The following is a 21,276-nucleotide window of genomic DNA, read 5'->3' as shown; positions in this document are numbered from 1 at the left end:
GTCGAAAGAGCACACCAAGCGCTATAGAAAAACCAGGATACCACATCACCGGGATCCATTTATGTTAAACTACTCAACTTCCAAGATGTGCAAACCATTCTATCTGCCTACAAAAAGCATAAGCACTTCATATGGAATACATATAATATTATTTCCTAAGACTTCCCTTAAGAAATAAAAGAAAAATGCCGCAAACTTTCATCTTACTGTGCAGACCTCATCAAGCGCAACATCAAATTTCAGATGCGTTTTCCAAATAACCTGTCTTTTTATCACAAAGAAACCAAATACACAATGTCCTCACCTAAGGAAGCTAAGAAAATTTTTACCAAATGCTTTGGAAAATCTCCAATTGACTGAAAACAGAAATAAAGAGAAAAATAAGCTGTACACAAAATCAGCTTTTTGTTTTTCTTACCAGAGTGTGCAGTATACTTTCTGGTTCCATTTAAGAGCTTCCAGCTCAATTTATCACCTTCCGTTATAAAATTTCGTGAATTTATGCCCAATATGAAAGTGATATATAGTTGACAGCCAGTAGGACTGTTTGACTGAAGGTGTGTTGCACAGGGGTCTCAGAATTTGTGACGCCGACAGTTTTTCTAAAGTACAACATCCTTCCTTGTCCAAACAATCCTCAGATACTTCCTGTTGCCCCTCCCAACACAAATTGTACTGGCGATGCACTTGAGAGCAACTAGAACAACAAAGGCTGTCTGGTCCTTAATGGCAAAGACTGCAGAAGGAAGATAGATTTCTAGTTTACACCGGAGAGTTGCAGAGATGAGATCCGATACCTCACACTGTTTGTTTAACTGACATTTTATCCCGGTTCCATAGAAGATTAAAGCATAGCATCCACCTCACCTCCTAATCATAAGTTCTTCATGGTTGTTTCTTAGCACTAATGGATCACTATATAACAGGCTAGTTTCATAGAAAATAACAATCCAGTTGTCTGGATGAACATGGTGACAGTAGTTTTTCTCTCTCTTTTTTTTTTTTTTCTTTTTCTATATAGAGTCTGAGTTGGTGAGTCTCTAGCTGTCCTGACAAATATCCCATTGCATGCAACAACTTTGTAGAAACTTCTCAAGATATAAAGAATTAACTTTTTCTTATTTTTATTTAACTTCTTTCTTCCTTTCTCCTTTTTTTACATAATACTTATGTATTGGATTACTGGAAGTCTGAGGTAGTCTGTTTTTCTTCATTGTTGTCAGTCTCTAAGCTATACAGATTAATTGCTTAGAATTGGATACACAGAACTATATTACAATGCTTAATGCATATATTATTTATTTATTATTTGTTAACCGGGAAAGTCCGACTTGGAATGAAGCCAATTTTCAGCAGAAGCCCAGGGAGAAATGCTCCAGATGGATGTCTTTGTAACGTTGGAGGAAACCGGAGTACCCGGAGGAAACCCAAACGAATGCAGGGAAGACATGCAGACTCCGCACAGAAGGCACCCCCAGCTGAGAATCGAACCGGAGAACCTCTTGCTGTGAGGCGACAACGCTACCACTGCACCACTGCGCTGTCCTAATTAATTAATATATTAGTGATATGGACAGTCATAGAATCAGGGTTTTCTCTGTGTTTTTTATCCTGTTCACAGAAATGTTAGCACTGCAAGTGATAGACAGACACCTCTTCCAATGGTTTGATTTGCGATTGGTCTCTTAGAGCTTATTACCTGTATTTATGTATGCATGTACTATTCCTATGTTTGTGTGCTTGACTGAGCTCGCCATTGGGGTTAATCCCATGTTTTGTCAATTACCTGATTCAAGCCAGTTTAGTGTATATAAGCTTCCTTAATTGTGTATGCAGTTCTCTGATTCTAGTGTTAAATTTATAGTTATAGTGAAGCTATGGAATCCTAACCAAGCAATACTTAGTTTTGTGTAGCTGTATATTACTTGCAGGGTAAGAAAAAATTGAAAGAAACAAAAGGCCCACATGGAAGATTGATTATGCAACCTTTTTTCACTAATTACCTGGGAAGGTTGTTTTGCTGAGGACAAGATCTACTGCATAACTGTTCTATTAGATGTGCACCGAACAATGATAGTCACATGTACTTATATGTTAAGTCAGCATATTATCATTGTTCTGTAATTTAATTAGTCTCTGTTTCTCTTACTTAGAACTACTATAGTCTGGGATTATACATGGGCCATTTGCAACACTCTGCTGGTTAGCTGGAACCATATAGTAAGGTCTGGTTTAACTTCACTGAGTAATAATTATTCAGAATGCTCCTATTTTAGTTCAGAAGCTGACTTTATCACATCCAACAAGTTGAAGCATCCACAATTGCTTAATTCCCAAGACGGGTATTTTGCAGTAACCTTATACCTGACCCTTTGTGTCTACACTTTAGTGCGTAGTACTTAGCCTGCTATACTTATATAAGGCTGACAAAGTTAAGGCACAGGAAACAAAATCATATGAAGAGGTCTTAAAAGGTTTAACATTTGTATACTTGTATTAATTAGATGGCATACTCCTGAATTAATTTGATTAAGATAGAAATTCTGTCTCATAAAGGAATGGGTTAGGTAAAGTCTTCTGCCAGCAATTACTTAAACACAAGAAAATGACTAACTAAATGTATTCATCTTGCGAATTCTTGGTTAATAGTTAATATCTCTGTTCACATTTATCATTCAAATGTATTATACTATTTTATTGAACTCTTTAATTATCTTTACATACATTACTACCTTTGTTAACACCCCCTACATACCTGGTGTTTACTTTTAGGTAATAGAGGAGTGGACATGCTAAGTAGGGTACCTAATGATGGCATTTGGAATTGTATTAATGATGTACATAGTTTGTAAATATTCTTATTTTTTTGTGAACTTGTCAACTCCCTTAATAACAATTTTAGTTTTTTTCTTTTCTTTTGCTTTTTCAACTAAAAATACACACATACCCAACTTAACAATGACCTATGAGCCACATAACTATTTCCACTTTCTTTATTTATCTTATACCCATCTCCTCTTGAATCACAGTCTATTATAACCATGGACAATAGATGGAAAACAATATCCTGGAATGTTAGAGGTCTTCAAGAGAAAAACAAAATAAATCTTTTAATGCTTCTCCTAATAAAAGCATAAGCAGACATTTCATATATTCAAGATTCTCATATGGTAGATGATGACTGGACCAAAGGAAAAAAGTAGGAAGTGGATGAAAGACATTATATCAGCGGGTAACAGCTCCAACTCGAGAGGGGTGGCAATCATTATCAAAAACTCATTTAAACCTAATATATTAGACAAAGGCTCTGATAAAACAGGTAGATGGTGCTACTTCACGTGCCTAATCCCACCAGTTACCAAACCAATATTGTTCTTTAACCTATATGGTCCTTGCTCAGGACAAAAGCAATTTATTTTCAAAATATATAACCTATTATTAAAATTCACAAATCCACTTTATTCTGGGTGGGGATTGGAATGCTGTAATTAATCTCAACATTGACCGTTCTAATAAATCCAAACCTTACAATTCACAAGCTTCCCTTGCCCTGCTGGATCTAATCTCGGATTTTAATCTGATTGACCCGATATCTTTTGGAGAAGTCACACAGATTACCAATAACTACACATAATTTTCAAAGTGCCATAACTCTTGGTCAAGGTTAGACTTTTTTTAATATCTGAAATACTAACAAACTGGCAAATAAAATATGTGGTTGAACCAAGGTTTTTCTCGGATCACTCTAAGATCACCTTAGTGATAAACCTTAATCAAAATTCACCCTCCCATCACAATGGATTTAACTGATCCCTTAATAACAACATCTTACTCAACCCAGTAGTGAAAGAAGAGATAGTTTCTACCCTACTGGAATGTGCAAACGATCCCGGAAACTCAAGTATCCCATATGACATCCAGTGGGCAGCATGCAAACCTATCCTTAGTGGCATATTCATTCAAAAATCTACATTTCTCAAAAATAAAAGGAAAGAAAAGGAGATTGGTCTCATATCTGAAATTAGAGAACTGGATAAGAAACTCCAAGAGAAACATTTCCTAGATGTGGAAAATGATATGATTAATAAGCAAAGGGAATTATTCAACTTACATCAATACAATTACTGCCTGCAAGAATTAAAGTTTATCACTAAATTCTCTCAATGGACACAAACCCCCTCCAAGGCTCTAGCTAAATTAATCATAGGTTCATAGGTTCATAGGTAGGTACTAGGCTATCAGCCCTAGGGCCCATACAAGCCTAGCCAAAAAATGTACCCTGGCTTTCGCCACTCAAGAAAATTATTTTCCTGTACCCCTGTCGAGCAGAGCCACAGAAGTGATCCCCGGGGTGAATTTCCCATTTCCCATCCAATCATCAAGATTTTTCTTGAAGAGTGCTAATGAGGAGCTCTGTTTGACATAGATAGGTAGTCTGTTCCAGAGTATGGGAAGTCTCTGGGACAGGAATCTATCCCTCCAGCATGTTCTGTTTATTGTGGTGACAAGGTTAAGGTCCCTAGAGCGTGTAGATCGGAGGGATTGGGATTTCTTTAAGTGGAGCATGTCCAGCAGCTCTGGGTTTGACATAGCTTTGTATGTTAGGCAGAGATCGCCCCTGAATAGGCGATATGCGATGGAGTAAAGCTTTAGTTTTTTGAGACGGTCTGCATAGGGCATCTGTTTGAGGCCAGTAATCCTCTTTGTGAGGTATTTCTGTGGTCTTTCCAGTTGTTGTAGATGTCTTGTGAGGTACATACCAAAAGGGGCGTTGTACTCTATAATGGGTCTAATGAGTGATGAGTAGAGGGGAACAATGACCTCTTTTTTTCTGGATGAGAATCCTTTTGTGATGAGATGAGCCATGTAGAAGGATTTCCTGACCACTGTGGCGATGTGATTATCAAAGGAGAGACTACTGTCCACCTGTGTCCCAAGGTCTCTTATCACATTTTTGGTATTAAGTAGACTACCAGCTATGTGGCAGTTCATGGGTACAGAGTTTTTACCAAAGGGGATGACAATACACTTTTTGGCATTGAGCTTCAGGCCATGGCTTTGACACCAAGTATCTGTCTCAGTGAGGCCCTTTTATAGTTTGTCCACATCGTTAGGAGTTTTGATTATGGCTCCTAGTTTGCAGTCATCTACAAACTTTGTTAGCCAAAGACCTTCTGTGTTGGCCTGCACTTCAGAGAAGTAGATACCAAACAGGAGAGGACCCAGGACTGAACCCTGTGGTACTCCACTTGTCACTGGTCTGATGTCGGATTTGGAATCCGCTACTTTCACAGTGTGGGTTCTGTCCGTGAGCCATTTGGCAACCCATCTTGTGACATAGGGATTTATACCTAGTTTAGTGAGCTTATCTATAATTCCAGAGTGGGGGATGATGTCAAAAGCCTTGGCGAGATCTAGATAAGCTGTGTGAACCATTTTACCCTCATCTATGGCTTTGGTGACTGCTTCAAAGAAGTCAATCAGGTTTAGGAGACATGATCTGCCTTTTACAAATCCAAACTGAGTAGGGTCCAGAGTTTGGAGATTACCAATGTCTTTGTTTATGAGTTCCACAATGATACGTTCCATGGCCTTGCAGACCAGGCTCATCAGGCTAATGGGGCGGTAGTTCCTGGGGTCCGTCGTGGCTCCCCCTTTGTGGAGTGGGATAACTGTCGCAATGCACCATTCAGTGGGTACAAAGCCTGAGGTGAGGCTATGATTGAACATGGTACTTAGGTAGGGTGCCAGTTCATTCTGTAGTTCATGTAGAACGCAGCCTGGGATATTGACAGGTCCCATGGATGCTATGTTCTTGGCTTTGGAGAGTGTGTTTTTTACCTGTGCAGCCGTGATTATAGGAACTTTGCATTCTTCTGGTATATCAAGAACAAACAATCTTCTCCCAGGATAACCTTCATTAGCCATCAAGGTACATTATATAAATCAGACTCTCAGATAATCAACCTATTTCATCAGATATACTCGAATATATATACAAGCAATGAATACCAAATCCCTTCCTCAGAGGTAGGAAATTATATTAATAACATCACTTTTTCTAAATTAAATGAAAAACAGAATGAAATCTTATCAGCCCCTTTGAGTCAAGCAGAAATAAGAAATGCCATTGGTAACCTTAAAGCAGGGAAAGCCCCAGGCCCTGACGGTTACTCCCTTGACTTCTATAAAACATTTAAAGGCTCCTTAGCTCCCATTTTACTAAAACTATTTAACGCTATTTCTAGTAATGGGATATAGGACCTTTATATTAATCACTCCAAGACAATTCTAATCCCCAAAAATAATCTGGACAAATCAAACATTAAGAACTAGAGGCCAATCTCTTTAATGAATATTGATATCAAAATCTTATCTTCTATATTAGCTGAAAGGCTTAAAAAAAGTAATCCCCTCCCTCATTTCTAATGATCAAGCAGGTTTCATGCCCAATAGACATACATGGGATAACACATTAACCTTAGAGACCATGATAAACATTACCAAGAAAGTCAAAAATCCAAGATATGCCATGATTCTGGATGCTTGCAAAGCATTTGATAGGGTCAACTGGGAATTTCTATTCACAGTTCTAGTGCATTGTGATATACCTTTAAATGTTATTAATACTATTAAAACTTTATATAATAGTGCATTTACATGCCTATATATCAAAAAGAAGTATTCATTGCTAATAAAAATATCTAATGGAACCCATCAGGGATGCCCCCTCTCCCCCTTCTTTTTAACCTGCATTTAGAGCCGTTATTTTTACTCTTGTTACAGAAAGCATACCATTCAATACCCAAAATATTACATACCAAAATAGGTATGACCGCATTTGTGGATTACTTGAACCTATATTTTGAAAACCCCATATCAGACATTAAGAAGATAATCACAACCTTGAATACCTTTTCATATATTTCGGATTATAAGGTTAATCAAGACAAATCTTGTATCTTCCCAATTAATCCTTTAGCACACAAAGTGAATGTTTTTATAGACTCTCCATTTCGCATAGTATATTCCTTCAAATATCTGGGGATTAGCTATGACCATGACACAACTTCTGTACTACACTCTAATTTAACAAAATTATGGTCAACCATATCCCAAGATATGTCCAGATGGCAACAGTTGAAACTCCCTATGCCTTCTAAAACATCCATTATTAAGACGAATATCCTCCCAAAGATTTTATATTTCTTCCATTCCCAATATTTTGTTCTCAAAAATACACAAGGCATTTGCAAAATTTATATGGTACCCAAAATCAGTCAGGGTATCCTACCTAAGACTTACACTGCCAAAAAATAAAGGGGGTCTTGGTATGCCAGACAATTTATTACAGAATTTTACAAGCTAATAGACTAATTAAAATTGCTAATCAAAAACCAAACACTCAACCGCGGTCTCCTCTCTGGGTTAATATGTGGTTTAACCACGTCTTAAACAACAACCTTAACCCCAAAGCTTTTCCCTTTATAGACCCTTTAGTTCTTAAGAAATTAAAATTGCACCATATCGTAAAGTGAAAAATAAAATTCTTTCAGGAACTAGTTAAATCTGTTAAACTGGAAAAAAATTGGAAAAAAATCTGTTAAATTGGAAAAAGCGCTCCTCCTAGTACAGCCTATTCATCTAAACCCTACTCTCATGTTGAAGAGAAATATGATTAATTTATGCAATTACCCTCAAATCAAAGAATCCATAAATTTAGGAATTTATCACTCACAAAATTACGAGAGACCCTAAAGTTGTCTAAAAAATATATAATAATTCTACGTCAACTAAGTGAACTCATAGCCTCTCTGCCTTATGTTCACATTATAAATGAAGTAGACCTTAATCAGGTCTCTAAATTAATGGAAACATTATCAACTAACAAGAACATGCTATCCCTAACATACAAGTTTATCAATGCAACACTCCACCAAGACAATGTCTTATTTGCAGACTATTGGAACCAGCAAGGATCAAACTTATCAAATGAACAGAAATTATCTGCTATTAAATCTACTCTTTCTTTCTCCCCTTTCAAGAAACTTATTTACGCCCAATTCATGATCACCAATAATCTATAGTTCACACCTGTCCGTTTAAACAAATTTAACCCGAATATTTCAACTGCATGCCCTTGCTGTTCCTACCCTTAAGCGGATATTATACATATTCTATGGTTTTGTAGATACTCCCACTCCATTTGGTGCTCCCTCAAGGTGAAGTTAAATAAAATGGAATACCATAAATCCACTCTCTCATGGGAGATGGCACTTTTACATATCCCAAATAATAATTCTTCGAAATTTAAATTTCACATCCTAATAACTATATATTCACTAGTCAAATTATACATTAGCAAACATTGGGTAGACCGTACTAAGATGTCATGGAGTGGCTTCAGGAACATGGCGGTTACATACATAACTTCACAAAAACTTTTAATAAGTCACAAGAAACGCACCTATTTTCACACGTTCTGGAATACTCTATTTGATGTTTTATCTGATAATTAAAATTCCTTTTTCTGTACTGATAGTGGTTACTTCCAAGAACCATTCCTATTATATGTTCCAGGTAATTTTTCCTTCCCCTCTCACTTTACCGTCTTGGTGTGTGGCTCAGAACAATGCATTTATATTTTTCTTCTTTTATCTAAAACTATGAAATTGTATTCATAGATAGTGTTGTCTAGCTTTAGTGAAGTTTCTATTTGATTCTTTTTATCAAATATAATTCAATTACTTTGTCTAGGGGGTTAGCCCAAAGCAGTACTTTGTACATATTGTAGATAAGAATTGTTTTTGTAGGTTATCCTCTTTATGTACACTCATGTTAATCTGCATCGTTCTTGTGTTATGTTTTGTTTTTGTTGATGTATATGAAATGGAATTTAATAAAATTCTATTTGAAAAAAAAATAGTACTTGTACAGGAAAAATGTTATCTCAAGGTCTCTGCATCTATACAAGACTCAAATCTGATCCCCCTCCCAATGCTAAACTATTTACTTAAAAATATAAGTCTAATACATTTAATGTGACTTTTTTGCCTTTAATTATTTGCCGTAGAGTGGCACAGTGGTTTAAGTTTTCTTTCACTGCTCCAGAGTTGAAAATTTAGTCCTTGTCTCTGGTCATTCATGATATCCTTACATTCACTGTTGCAGTATTCTTAACAGGTGGGATTTTCTGCCATGGAAGCCCGACATCCAGTCAGACTACCAAAGCCTATTGTTGCTTTAAGGTGTGCAGATTATCACCCAAATGTTCCTTGTGTAGCACAGGGTTAAAGGTGATGTTCATGTGTACCATCTACAGAACTCCTTTGATGCCAGTCTTAAGGTTTGTTTTTACCATCGGTCTGTTTGCTATGCCCATTTTTCATTAGCTGCATGCATTTTTGTGCAACGGGTAATGCCTATGTTTGTTTGTTGAATCCTAGCAAGTTGCAGATATGTGCCCCTTTGGGGTGTTTGTTTTATCTTTCCTTCACATGTGGATCATGGTCAATGCTACGAGTGGCAAGCAGGAGTGTGGCAGGTTAAGATGGACTAGACCCTGGCAGTGGAATCTGGCTCATGGAACCTGTAATGCTATCACACACACACACACACACACACACACACACACACACACACACACACACACACACACACACATATATATATATATATATATATATATATGTGTGTGTGTGTGTGTGTGTGTGTATGTGTATGCATTTATATATATATATATATATATATCTTCTTTTTCTTCTTTCGGCTGCTCCTGTTAGGGGTCGCCACAGCAGATCAACTGTTTCCATTCCTTCCTGTCCTCTGCATCTTGCTCTGTCACACCAACCACATGCATGTCCTCTCTCACCACATCCATAAACCTTATCTTAGGCCTTCCTCTTTTCCTGTTACCTGGCAGTTTCATCCTTAGCATCTTTTTCCCAATATACTCTGCATCCCTGCTCAGCACATGTCCAAACCAACGTAATCTTGCCTGTCTGGCTTTGTCTCCAAACCTTCCAACCTGGGCTGACCCTCTAATATACTTATTCCTAATTCTGTCCATCCTCGTCACACCCAGTGCAAATCTTAACATCTTCAACTCTGCCACGTCAAGCTCTGACTCATGCCTTTTTGTCAGTGCCACTGTCTCCAACCCATATAACATAGCTGGTCTCACTACCCTCTTGTAGACCTTCCCTTTCACGCTTACTGGTACTCGTCTGTCACAAATCACTCCTGACACTCTTCTCCACCCACTCCATCCTGCCTGTACTCTCTTCTTCACCTTTCTTCCACACTCACCATTACTCTGAACTGCTGATCCCAAGTATTTAAACTCATCCACCTTCACCACCTCTACTCCCTGCATCCTCAACATTCCTCTATCCTCCCTCTCATTTACACACATATATTCTGTCTTAGTCCTGCTGACCTTCATTCCTCGTCTCTCTAAAGCATATCTCCACCTCTCCAGCATCTCCTCCACCTGTTCCCTACTCCCACTATAGATCACAATGTCATCTGCAAACATCATTGTCCATGGGGACTCCTGTCTGATCTTGTCTGTCAACCTGTCCATCACCATTGCAAATAAGAAAGGGCTCACAGCTGATCCTTGATGTAATCCCACCTCCACCTTAAACACATCCATCACTCCCACCGCAGACCTCACCGCTGTCACACTACCCTCGTACATATCCTGTACCACTCTTACATACTTCTCTGACACTCCCGACTTCCTCGTACAATACCACAACTCCTCTTTAGGCACCCTGTCATATGCTTTATCTAAATCCACAAAGACACAATGCAACTCCTTCTGACCTTCTCTGTACTTCTCCATCAACACTTTCAGAGCAAACATTGCATCTGTAGTGCTCTTTCCTGGCATGAAACCATACTGCTGATCACTAATCATCACCTCCCTTCTTAACCTAGCTTCCACTACTCTTTCCCATAACTTCATGCTGTGACTGATCAATTTAATCCCTCTGTAGTTACTACAGCTCTGAACATCACCCTTATTCTTAAAAATCGGTACCAAAACACTTTTTCTCCATTCCTCAGGCATCCTCTCACTTTCCAAGATTTCATTAAACAATCTAGTTAAAAACTCCACTGCCATTTCACCTAAACATCTCCATGCTTCCACAGGTATGTCATCTGGACCAACAGCCTTTCCATTCTTCATCATCTTCATAGCTATCCTTACTTCCTCCTTGCTAATCCACTGCACTCCATGATTCCATGATTATAATTGGATGGATTATAATCCATGATTATATATATATATATATATATATATATATATATATATATATATATATATATAAAACTCTCTCTATATATAGATTGATAGATATAGATACATATACACACATATACACACACAGACACACACACACACACACACACACACACACACACACACACACACACACACACACACACACACACACACACACACACACACACACACACACACACACACACACACACACACACACACACACACACACACACACACACACACACACACACACACACACACACACACACACCTGTTGATATACAGATAATTATAGACAGATAAATATTTCTTTGCTTTTAAAATATGGTGGTGCAGACTCTTGGTTTAATGGATTATTTTGTGAGTGATATGTTTATCTGACAAACTAAACGTACCATGTTTGAAGTGTTTTTTTTCTGTGACGTAGTCACAAGCAGGAATAAAATAAAAGTATCTAGCTTGTGTTGTGTAATGACGGCATGTGCAGAAAAAAATATTTATTTTCTCTGTGGTTTAAATTTGTAGGACTAATGAAAACAAACATTACATACAAATGATGAGGAATTAATTCCTCTGATATGTCTGCATTTGATGCCTTCTACACTGTGAATTTGGCACACTTTCTCAAAGCAATCTTGTTACAGAAACTGAAAGAAAATTAGTTATTTTTGATTACATCCCTGACAGGGCATATGCATTAGGTAGAGTCAAGATTTTAAGGAAACATCTTATTTATTATTTGAAATTCGGCCAGTTCCATAACAAGACACATTTTCCTTCTGCAGATAAGTTATAGTGCTGCATCTGAGGTTTTGAGTAATAAAAGACGATTTCCGTCATTTCTGAGAACATTTCCAAGTGACAAAAAGCAAGCTGAAGCCATTACCTTACTCCTTAAGACATTTCAGTGGAACTGGATCGCAGTTATCAGCAGTAATACCGAATACAGTAGGAGAGGGAAACAACAGCTCATTGAAATGGCGACTTTTAAGGAAATATGCATCGCTCATGACAAAACTATAAACTTGGTTGGTGTTCACATGAAAAATGACATTGCTGAAACATCTCGCATCATAATTACAAGAAATATCAATGCAATAGTTGTTTTTGGAGAAGTGGCATTTGCTTATGCACTTTTTAAGGAGATTATCGAGCTAAATATCACAGGTAAAGTATGGATTGCAAGCAGCGTTGGGCCACAGACAAAAAAATATCAGAACTGCCTAACTTACAAATGATTGGTACAATTTTAGGCATTGCTCCACTGCCAGGTTTTATGCCTGGATTTGAACAGTTTGTTTCAAAATTTGTCTTTGACGCCCGACAATCTGAAGTTTTAAATATATCACAGCCGACAGGCAGTTCTGCAGGGAGCTGTAACCAGAACTGTGAAGAATGTTTTTCCATAACAGCAGAAGATATAATCAATATATCTGAACAAAGAGCAACATTTCGAACATATTCTGCTGTGTATACCGTGGCTCATTCCCTGCACGTGTTACTCGAGTGTGATTTGGGAGTATGTAAAAACAAGACAGTCTTTCCATGGCAGGTAAATGATTTGTTAAAGTATTATAATTAAATAAAAATATACAGCTATTTTAAAATTCCATTGTGAACAGCTGCAGTTAGCTATTCCCAGTTGGTAACACCAGTTAATTTTTTTTAATCCATTATTGATGGCACCGAAGCTTTGTGTATATCTAGATTTTATACCACAACATGATTTCTCTTAAAAACAGACATTTTAATGCAGTTTAAAATTCTTATTTTTTTCTTGGTGGTAAAATATAATCATCACTGCAAAAAAATCGTTTTTCCAATCAGTCTAAGAATCACCATTGACAATAATACTAGTCTGCAGCTAAGCCTCTAACCTCACTGTAATTTACCAAATATGACAGGAACAGGACGTGGTCAGGGACCTCTAAAACTGTATTTGTTTTATGCTGTTAAAAGTAAGAAAAACAGAGAGAGAACGAGGGGGGGATTATTTATTTATTGACATCTGATTACCTGGAAAGTCCGACTGGATAGGAGCCCATTTTAAGAGGAGACCTTGGGAGAAAAGCTCTGAATTAGCAGTCACTGTAGTACAAATGACTGTAACAACATAAGACCCACAGTCAAAACACTAAAAAAGATAAAAACTGAAAAAGACTCACACACAAAAATACTGACAAAATTGTCAAAAATGTGTGTGTGTGTGTGTGTGTGGGGGGGGGGGGCTAGGGTTACTTGCTCCCTTTCAAAAACACTGAAAAAATATGATAAAAATCTAAGCACATAAAAGACGATTGAAAAATCTGACAGGATCAAAACACATTTTTCAATGTTCTTATTTTATTGTATTTATTTATTTTATTTTACAGTTTGGTTACTGGGATAGTCCACTGGGCTGTAAAGAGCCCATTTTCAATGGAGTCCCGGGGAGAAAAGCTCCATAAGACCACCAATATACAATTTTGACAAATCCTTGAAAAAATGAGTAATGCAGTATACAATTTACAAAAGGAAAGGTAAAAAACATTGTGTCAGTAAGTATTTACAAAATACCTTAGTTTATACAGTGGAAAATCTAACAGTAGAGGCATAGAAGCCTCGCATAGGTATCATATTACAGTTATAGCAGAGTACAGAGGGGACAGGAAGTGATTAAATGTCAAGTAAGAAAGGAGAGAATAGTAAGAAGTGGTGTATGAGGAGTGAAAAAAGGTGAAAGAAGCTTAGTGGGAGGAAGGAGAAGAGAACATGAGGAAGAGTCTGAAGCAGGGTACAGTGTAGGGGGAAATTATGAAGGGTGAGGACAGGAACATTCACAGAGGGGTACAAGATGGGAATGAAGCAAGGTCTTAAAGGAAGAGTGCTTATGAGTGGTGCGGATGAGAGGTGGCAAGCAATTCCAGAGCCGTGCTAGAGAAAAGGATAGTCATTTTTTTCCGGGTGGACGTGTAGGCTTGTGAAGTTCAATCAGATTTTGTTTACTGGATCTCAGGAATTTATCGGGTAGATGCATTTTGAGTGAAGAGGCTAGAGAGGGGCAGAGAGATGAGTGGAAGATAAGTTTGTGGGCATGAATGAGTTGGATATAGGTAAGATAATTGGGGAGCTCGAGCCAATTTAGTTTGTGAATGGCATTGCAATGGTGGGAGGAGGATGTGTAGCCAGTGGCAAACCTGGAGATTTTATTGTAATAGGAAGAGAGTTTAGTCTTTAGAGAAGATTGTAGGTTAGTGAGAAAGTGGGGCACCATATAGGAGGGAAGGAATAAGGTATGTAGTAGAGAGAACTAATTTAGTGGAGGGAGTGAGGTAGCAACTGTGGTGGTAAAGCATACCGAGTTTCTGGTGAGTTTTGTTGATATTCACTTTGTAGGTGGATATCAAACTTAAAGTGTTCGTCGATGAGGACACCTAAGAGTTTGGTGTGGGATACTATCTCGAGAAAGGTATTGTTTTGGGTAGTGATAGTAAAAGAGTTCTTGTCTAGGATGGTGTTTTTAGAGGAAGTAAATATCATAAGTTTAGGTTTTGATGCGTTGAGTGCAAGATAGTTATCCAACATCCAGTGCTCAGTGGAAGAAAAGGCCTCTTGGGTTAGTTTTAAGAGAGAAGAGATGGAGGTGGCAGAACAGATGATTTTAGAGTCATCTACATATTGGATTATAAGATTAGCCTTGGGGAGAGATTGATGGAAGTCATTTATGAAGATGTTGAACAGTAAGGGACCTAATATGTAACCCTGGGGTACACCTGTAGGAGTGTTAAGAAAGCAGGAAGTGGCTTTTTTCCATTTGACAGCTTGTTGTCTGTCAGAGAGGTAACTAGAGAACCAGTTAGTGGAAGAGGTGGATAGATTAAGGTTGGAGAGTTTGGAAAGAAGGTTATGAGAGATAGTGTCAAAGGCCTTGGATAAATCCAGAAGGAGGGTAGACACTAGATAGCCAGAATCATGAGCTTTATTGACGGTTTCAAGGAAGGAGAGGAGGGCAGTGATAGTACTGTGGCCAGGTCTGAGCACATGTTGTGTGGGGGTGAGCAGTTGGTTATCTATGAGGTAGGGTAAAAGTTGTAGGTGAATGCATTTTTCTAGTATTTTTAGATGGGGGGATAAGATGGCAATAGGGTGAAAATTGGGAATATTGTTATTGTTGCCTCCTTTATGAAGTGGTATGATAAAGGCCTTTTTCCAGAGTTGGGGAACATAGCTTTCTTGGAATGACCGGTTTATTAGAATGGAGATAGGGAAAGCGATGGCTTCAGCAGCTGCTTTTAGAAAGTAGGAAGGAAGGTCATCAGGGGCATTAGAGCGAGGTTTCAAGTTCATAAGGAGTTTTATTATGGTAGATGTAGAGATGGTTTGATGGAGAAGGGAGGGGAAGAGAGCTGGTTGTGATGAAGGAGGAAGGGATGGGAGATGGTGAAGATGAAGAATTGTTGGTGAAGGATGATGTTAGGTTGGCTATGGTGTCTATAAAGAAGGAATTAAATTGGATGGCTAAGGCCAAGTCAGACGCTTTTGGATCAGGGCAAGGATTATATTTTTTGCCAGGGTTAAGGAGGAGAGTGATACCCTTCCAGAATTTTTTGGGGGGTTGTTTTGTGGTTATTTTGGAGTATAGAGAAATAGGATTTGTGGTTGGATGTAACAAGTTTTTTGACTTTGTTACGAAGTACTTTAAATTGAGATAGGGAGGAGGGAGTTTTATATTTCTGTCCCATAGACGCATTAAGGTTGTGGTTTCTTTGGTTAACCATGGGGTAATGTTGCTTTTTATTCTTTTGGTTTTGGAGGGGTAAAAGTATTTAATAGCCATAACAAGAACCACACCAACTTTCCAACAAATAAATGCAACGACCAGGATCCAAAATAAAAAAATATAATCCCAGCTGTTAATACTGCTGCAAGGAACAGACACGCAGTAAAACAAAGACACTTTATTCTTTTATTCTAGCGTCTCAGTGTCACCACCTTCAAGGAATAAAAAAACTTCCTAAAACAAACTCTTTTATATTTAATTATAAATTACATTCAACTAATCAATTAAATATATTCCAAATTTAAAGTAAACACTTCTGATTTTATTCATTATTTAATCCTTTGGGAACCAAGGTTTTATATTTTAAAATATACTTTCCTTATATAATAAGTTTTTTTAATATATTGTCATTTTTTTCAACACAATTAATTTGTTCCAATATAGTGCCATACAACAGATTAACATCACTCTTGTGTTTCATTTTAAAATGTGAAGAAATTATTTTGTCCTCCCTCTGATTCATTATATCTCTCATGTGTTCCATAAATCTAACACAGAACTGTCTTTTCATCTCCCCTATATAATATAAATCACATGGACAACATACAGCATAAATCACCCCTTTACTTTCACAAGAAAATATACCCTTAGATTCAAATCTAACACTATTAATACTTTGAACTGTGTTAAGAATACGTGAGCACACACTACATTTCCCACACTTGAAAGTTCCCCTTGCTGATAGGGGTCTTCTTATTTCCATTCTTGACATACTAAAACTGCCATGTACCAATATATCCTTTATATTTTTACCTCTAGTATATGAAAAAAGGGGTTGTTTCGGTAGAATAGTTGCTAAAAATTTATCTTGTATTAAGTATTTCCAATAACATTTAATCAATTCTATAAACTCTGTACTTCTTACATTATAGACTGACACAAAATATATTGGGTCTATTTTATTTACCACACATCTCTGATGTTCTGCACGTCTTCTTTTCACTTTATTTTCCTCCCTCAACCCATCTATTATTCTAATTTGGGCCTCCTGTATATTACTTGGGTCATATCCTCTTCTCAAGAACATGTTAACTGTTTGTCTTATTTCCTGTAACAAACTATCTTTCTCACTCCATAATTTAGATAATCTTAATAACTCCCCATAGGGAAGTGCCTTAAGCACATGGGGGGATGACAACTGGTAGCATGAAGGTAGTAGCTATCATCGCCAAATTTTCTATGTATACTGGTTGTAATACTTCCATTCTCTTTCCCCTCCAGAACAAGATCTAGAAAACTGTTAAATAAAATCAAGAATTCAATACACAGGAGGTTCAGATTCAAAAGTTTACTAGTGTACACCAGGAGGCAAAAAACGTACAGAATTTTGTCTGACATGAAACAGGAAGCACACAATTTTATATAGGTTTAACATTCAAGCTGTGCCCACCTTACTGACGTGGTATGTCACAGGGCATCTACATCACTTTAGCTTACAGTCCTCTATTCATTAAATCTGCTGATGCTGTATATTTTAAAATATCCACCTGGTCAGACATAATGTCTCTGTAAAGTTACTTCTTCAAGGTTTCATATCAGTTCAATACAATAGCAGATTCAGTCTTGTTACACTTTCTCACACAGCTGTGTGCTATCTCAGTAATACATATACAAGGCCAAATCATCCCAGCAGGAAAGAGCAGAAGATTTCATTATTTCACACATTTAATTTCCTGACCTAGCAGATAATCACTATAAACATTAAAACTTGCTAAAAGATCAGCTTTGCTTCAAGCCACACTGCAGTTTCAAAACTACTTTACATTTAAACATGAATTAATCCTCTCTACTATAAGATTAATAGAATAAAATGCATTATATACTACTTTGCTTATAAACTAGCATTTATCATATATTCAAATACACATTTTTCTAACAAAAACAACTTTTGTACCTCTCTGCAAACCATCAAACGACAAAACCATATGGGTTGGTATGTAAATCAATTATAAAATTATCCAACTCATTTCAACCTCCCTCACACACAAATAGTAAATCATCTATATATCGGTAATAAAAATCAACATACTTTTTCATAAAATTTACTTTAAATAAAAAAGTAATTTCAAAAAAACACATAAAAAGATTGGCATACGTAGGGGCAAAAGCACCTCCCATGGCCGTTCCCTGTCTTTGTCTATACATTTGATTATCAAAATAAAAATAATTATTTTTCAAACAAATATGTACCCACTCAGTAACAAAATTGGAAAAGGGACTATCCCCCAAGAAATACCTGATGGCCTCTAATCCATGCACATGTTTAATTGATGTGTATAAACTTCTCACATCAAGCACTAACCAATATTTATTCTTATTCCATTCCATAGGGAAAATTTTCTTTATGAAGTCAAAGCTATCTTGTATATATGCTGGTAATTTCTGAACGTAAGGCAATAACATCTTGTGTAACATCAGATCGATGTTATGTAAAAAATAGTTGCAGACCGAAATTATAGACCTGCCAGGTGGATTCACTAAACTTTTATGTATCTTTGGTAGGCAGAAAAAATATGTCCTTTCACTCCCTCTATTAAACAACCTGTCTCTTACATCTTTTTCAGTAAAGTAACCTAACTTACATCTTTTTCTAATATTCTTTCCTATTCATTTAGAGCTTGTTCATAAACCTTCCTATCACATTTCTCATAAACATCTTCATTTTCCAAATTATCTATATACATTCTATAGTATTGCATTACATTCATGACTACTATTTTATTACCTTTATCTGCCAGTTTTATTATTAATTCCTTTCTATTTTGTAATTCTTTCAAAGACTGCCACTCTCTAAATGTCAAATTGTAACTTAAAACTATTCATCTCTTTTAGAACATTTTCAGATTTTCTCTCCCCCAAATCCTATCATGTAACTAAAATGTGCTATACGCTCATTATCAACTAGAGGAATAAATTTGTGCAATGCCGGAACATCAGACAAATCAATTTTAAAATATGTATTCACATCTTCATGTAATATCGACATTTCCTCAAGTTCTTCACAACATGAATAAAAACTGTCGTCTGACTTTTTTTCAATATAAACAATTTTATCAACATTTTTTTTAAATGTAACTTACGTATAAACCTAAACATCGCTTGCTTCACTACATGGGGCCTTGGAATCACAGTGGGAACAAATTTCAGGCCCCATTTTAAAACATTTACTTGTTCTTGTGTTAAAACACAATTGGACAAATTAATTACTAAATCTGGTTCAGCACGTACCTCTATAACATTATCATTTGAATTTTTTATTATAATGTTGTCCGTTATTCTGTCCATACTTATAGTCCCTTCTTCGGCCTTCATTTGTACTGTTTTCATTGTTTCTGCCCCTTTTCCACCCTTGCCGATACTGGTTCTGTTCCCCTTCATTCTGAAACTCTCAGCGATATTCTTCCGGCTGTTGTGGCTGAGGAAAAAAAATCTTCATTTTCATCAGAACCATAATGGCTGGCTCCCTCCAACGACACAAAGGATACGGATGAAACCCTCTTAAAACTTCCATTGTGACGTTGCTGACAAAGACACAAAAGCACAGCCTCCATCATAATCACTAATATTGCTGATTAACTTAACTTTTGTTGTATTCTATTAAGTCTGCTTCCAGAGTGGACAATTTTGTATTAATCTTTTCCAGAAAATTATTAATATTTTGCATGCCCAAAGAATTACTAATTGTTTGAGACAAAGTAGCTAGTTCTTGTTTTAGCTTCCTATGTCTCACCTAGTCTCTCTCCAACAAAATATGCAGCCATTCTATAACGCACTTATGGGAAGCATTGACCCAACGCTCCCTGAACTGTTTCTCTATTGGGCCGCTTAAGTCAAAAGGCATGCTTGGGTTTTTAATAAAATGCAGACCCCTCGGTGTTATATTGAGGTCTATATAACGCTGAAAACTAGTATGTTAAAATACATTTTTGTTTCTTTTTCTAACAGTCTCTCAAACTGTTTACACATTCCCTTTTATCTATGGGAATCGCATTCAGTGTTTGACATGAATGACACCGAGGCGCTAGAAGAAATGAATAAAGTGTGCAAAAGTATTTAATAGGTTGAGGAATGTTGTATTGAAGTGGGTGAAAGCATTGTCTAAGGCAAAGATTTTTAGAGGGTTCCAGTTTATGTGTTTTAGACAGTTAGAAAAAGTTTCAGTGTTGAAGTGTTTTAGGGAGCGTGTTGATATGTAAGTATGGGATAGTTGTAAAGAGGAAATGAGGCAGTGAGCGAAAGATGGACAGTGATCACTAAGAGAGTCAGCAAGGGTACTGCTAGTAGAAATATACTGAGTGTGAGAAACTAGAATCCAGTCAGGGATGCTACTGCAGAAGTAGTCCTTGGAGGGTCTTGTAATAGAGTTGATTAGTTGTGAGAAGTTATAGAAGTTGAGGGTCTATATTAGAACACCAAAATGTCAAAATGTCGAGTGTTCTGATATCGAACCCTACGAATCGAAAATTTAAAGCATCGAACATTCAGAACAGCAAATTCTTTTCTGGGGAAAAATGTGCTGTTACAAAACACATACACACAACACAAGAACACCAAACAAACAGCAATCCACAAACATACACCTAAACTCTTACACCTAACCCTACACTAAACTATACATACATCACTAACTATCCATTTACCTTAACCCAAACCCTAACCCTAAGGTCCGTCACTATTGCACAATCACCTCACCCCTGCCCTAACCCTAACTCACATTCCCTGCCCTAACCCTCACGTCCACACAATCACAGACTTACCTGACCCGCTCCCTAACCCTATCTCACCTAACCCGCCCTAACCTTCACATCCACACAATCGCACACTTACCTGAACCCGACCTGTAACTTTCCACCACAGCTGTAAGAATACCGAAGCAACAGAAACGGACAACCGGATTCTTTCCCTAGGGAAAAATTTGGTTTTCTGTTTCTGTGATATTTTCAGCATTCGCTGAAAACGGGTTGATATTAGAACACTCGGAATTTTGAACATTCGGTGTTCTGATACAGACCGGAGGTTGAGGTTTAGGGAGCTTGTGAGAGTTTGAATAGAGGTCCAGTTAATATTAACATCACCAATGGTTATGGTCTTATTGCTAATAGAGGAGAACCAGGTGAGGATATCTTCAAGAATAGGGATGTTGTCTCCAGGAGGTATGTAG

At 37.1% G+C, this 21,276-nt stretch overlaps 1 protein-coding gene across 1 annotated transcript in view; it reads left to right on the top strand.

The window, feature by feature from the left end:
• Positions 1 to 21,276, top strand: part of LOC122795019 (taste receptor type 1 member 1-like) — a 195,184-nt gene that overhangs the window by 56,373 nt on the left and 117,535 nt on the right. Inside the window, 2 exon segments of the mRNA XM_044063602.1 lie at positions 12,082 to 12,484; positions 12,487 to 12,848. Of these exon segments, the coding sequence (XP_043919537.1) occupies positions 12,082 to 12,484; positions 12,487 to 12,848 (765 nt within the window).

The sequence above is a fragment of the Protopterus annectens genome, chromosome 2.part1, assembly GCF_019279795.1.
Source record: "Protopterus annectens isolate FY-2018-M chromosome 2.part1, PAN1.0, whole genome shotgun sequence".
Lineage (NCBI taxonomy): Eukaryota > Metazoa > Chordata > Ceratodontiformes > Protopteridae > Protopterus > Protopterus annectens.
Note: the sequence above shows the minus strand (reverse complement) of the source record. Positions and strands in the feature narration are given on the sequence as shown.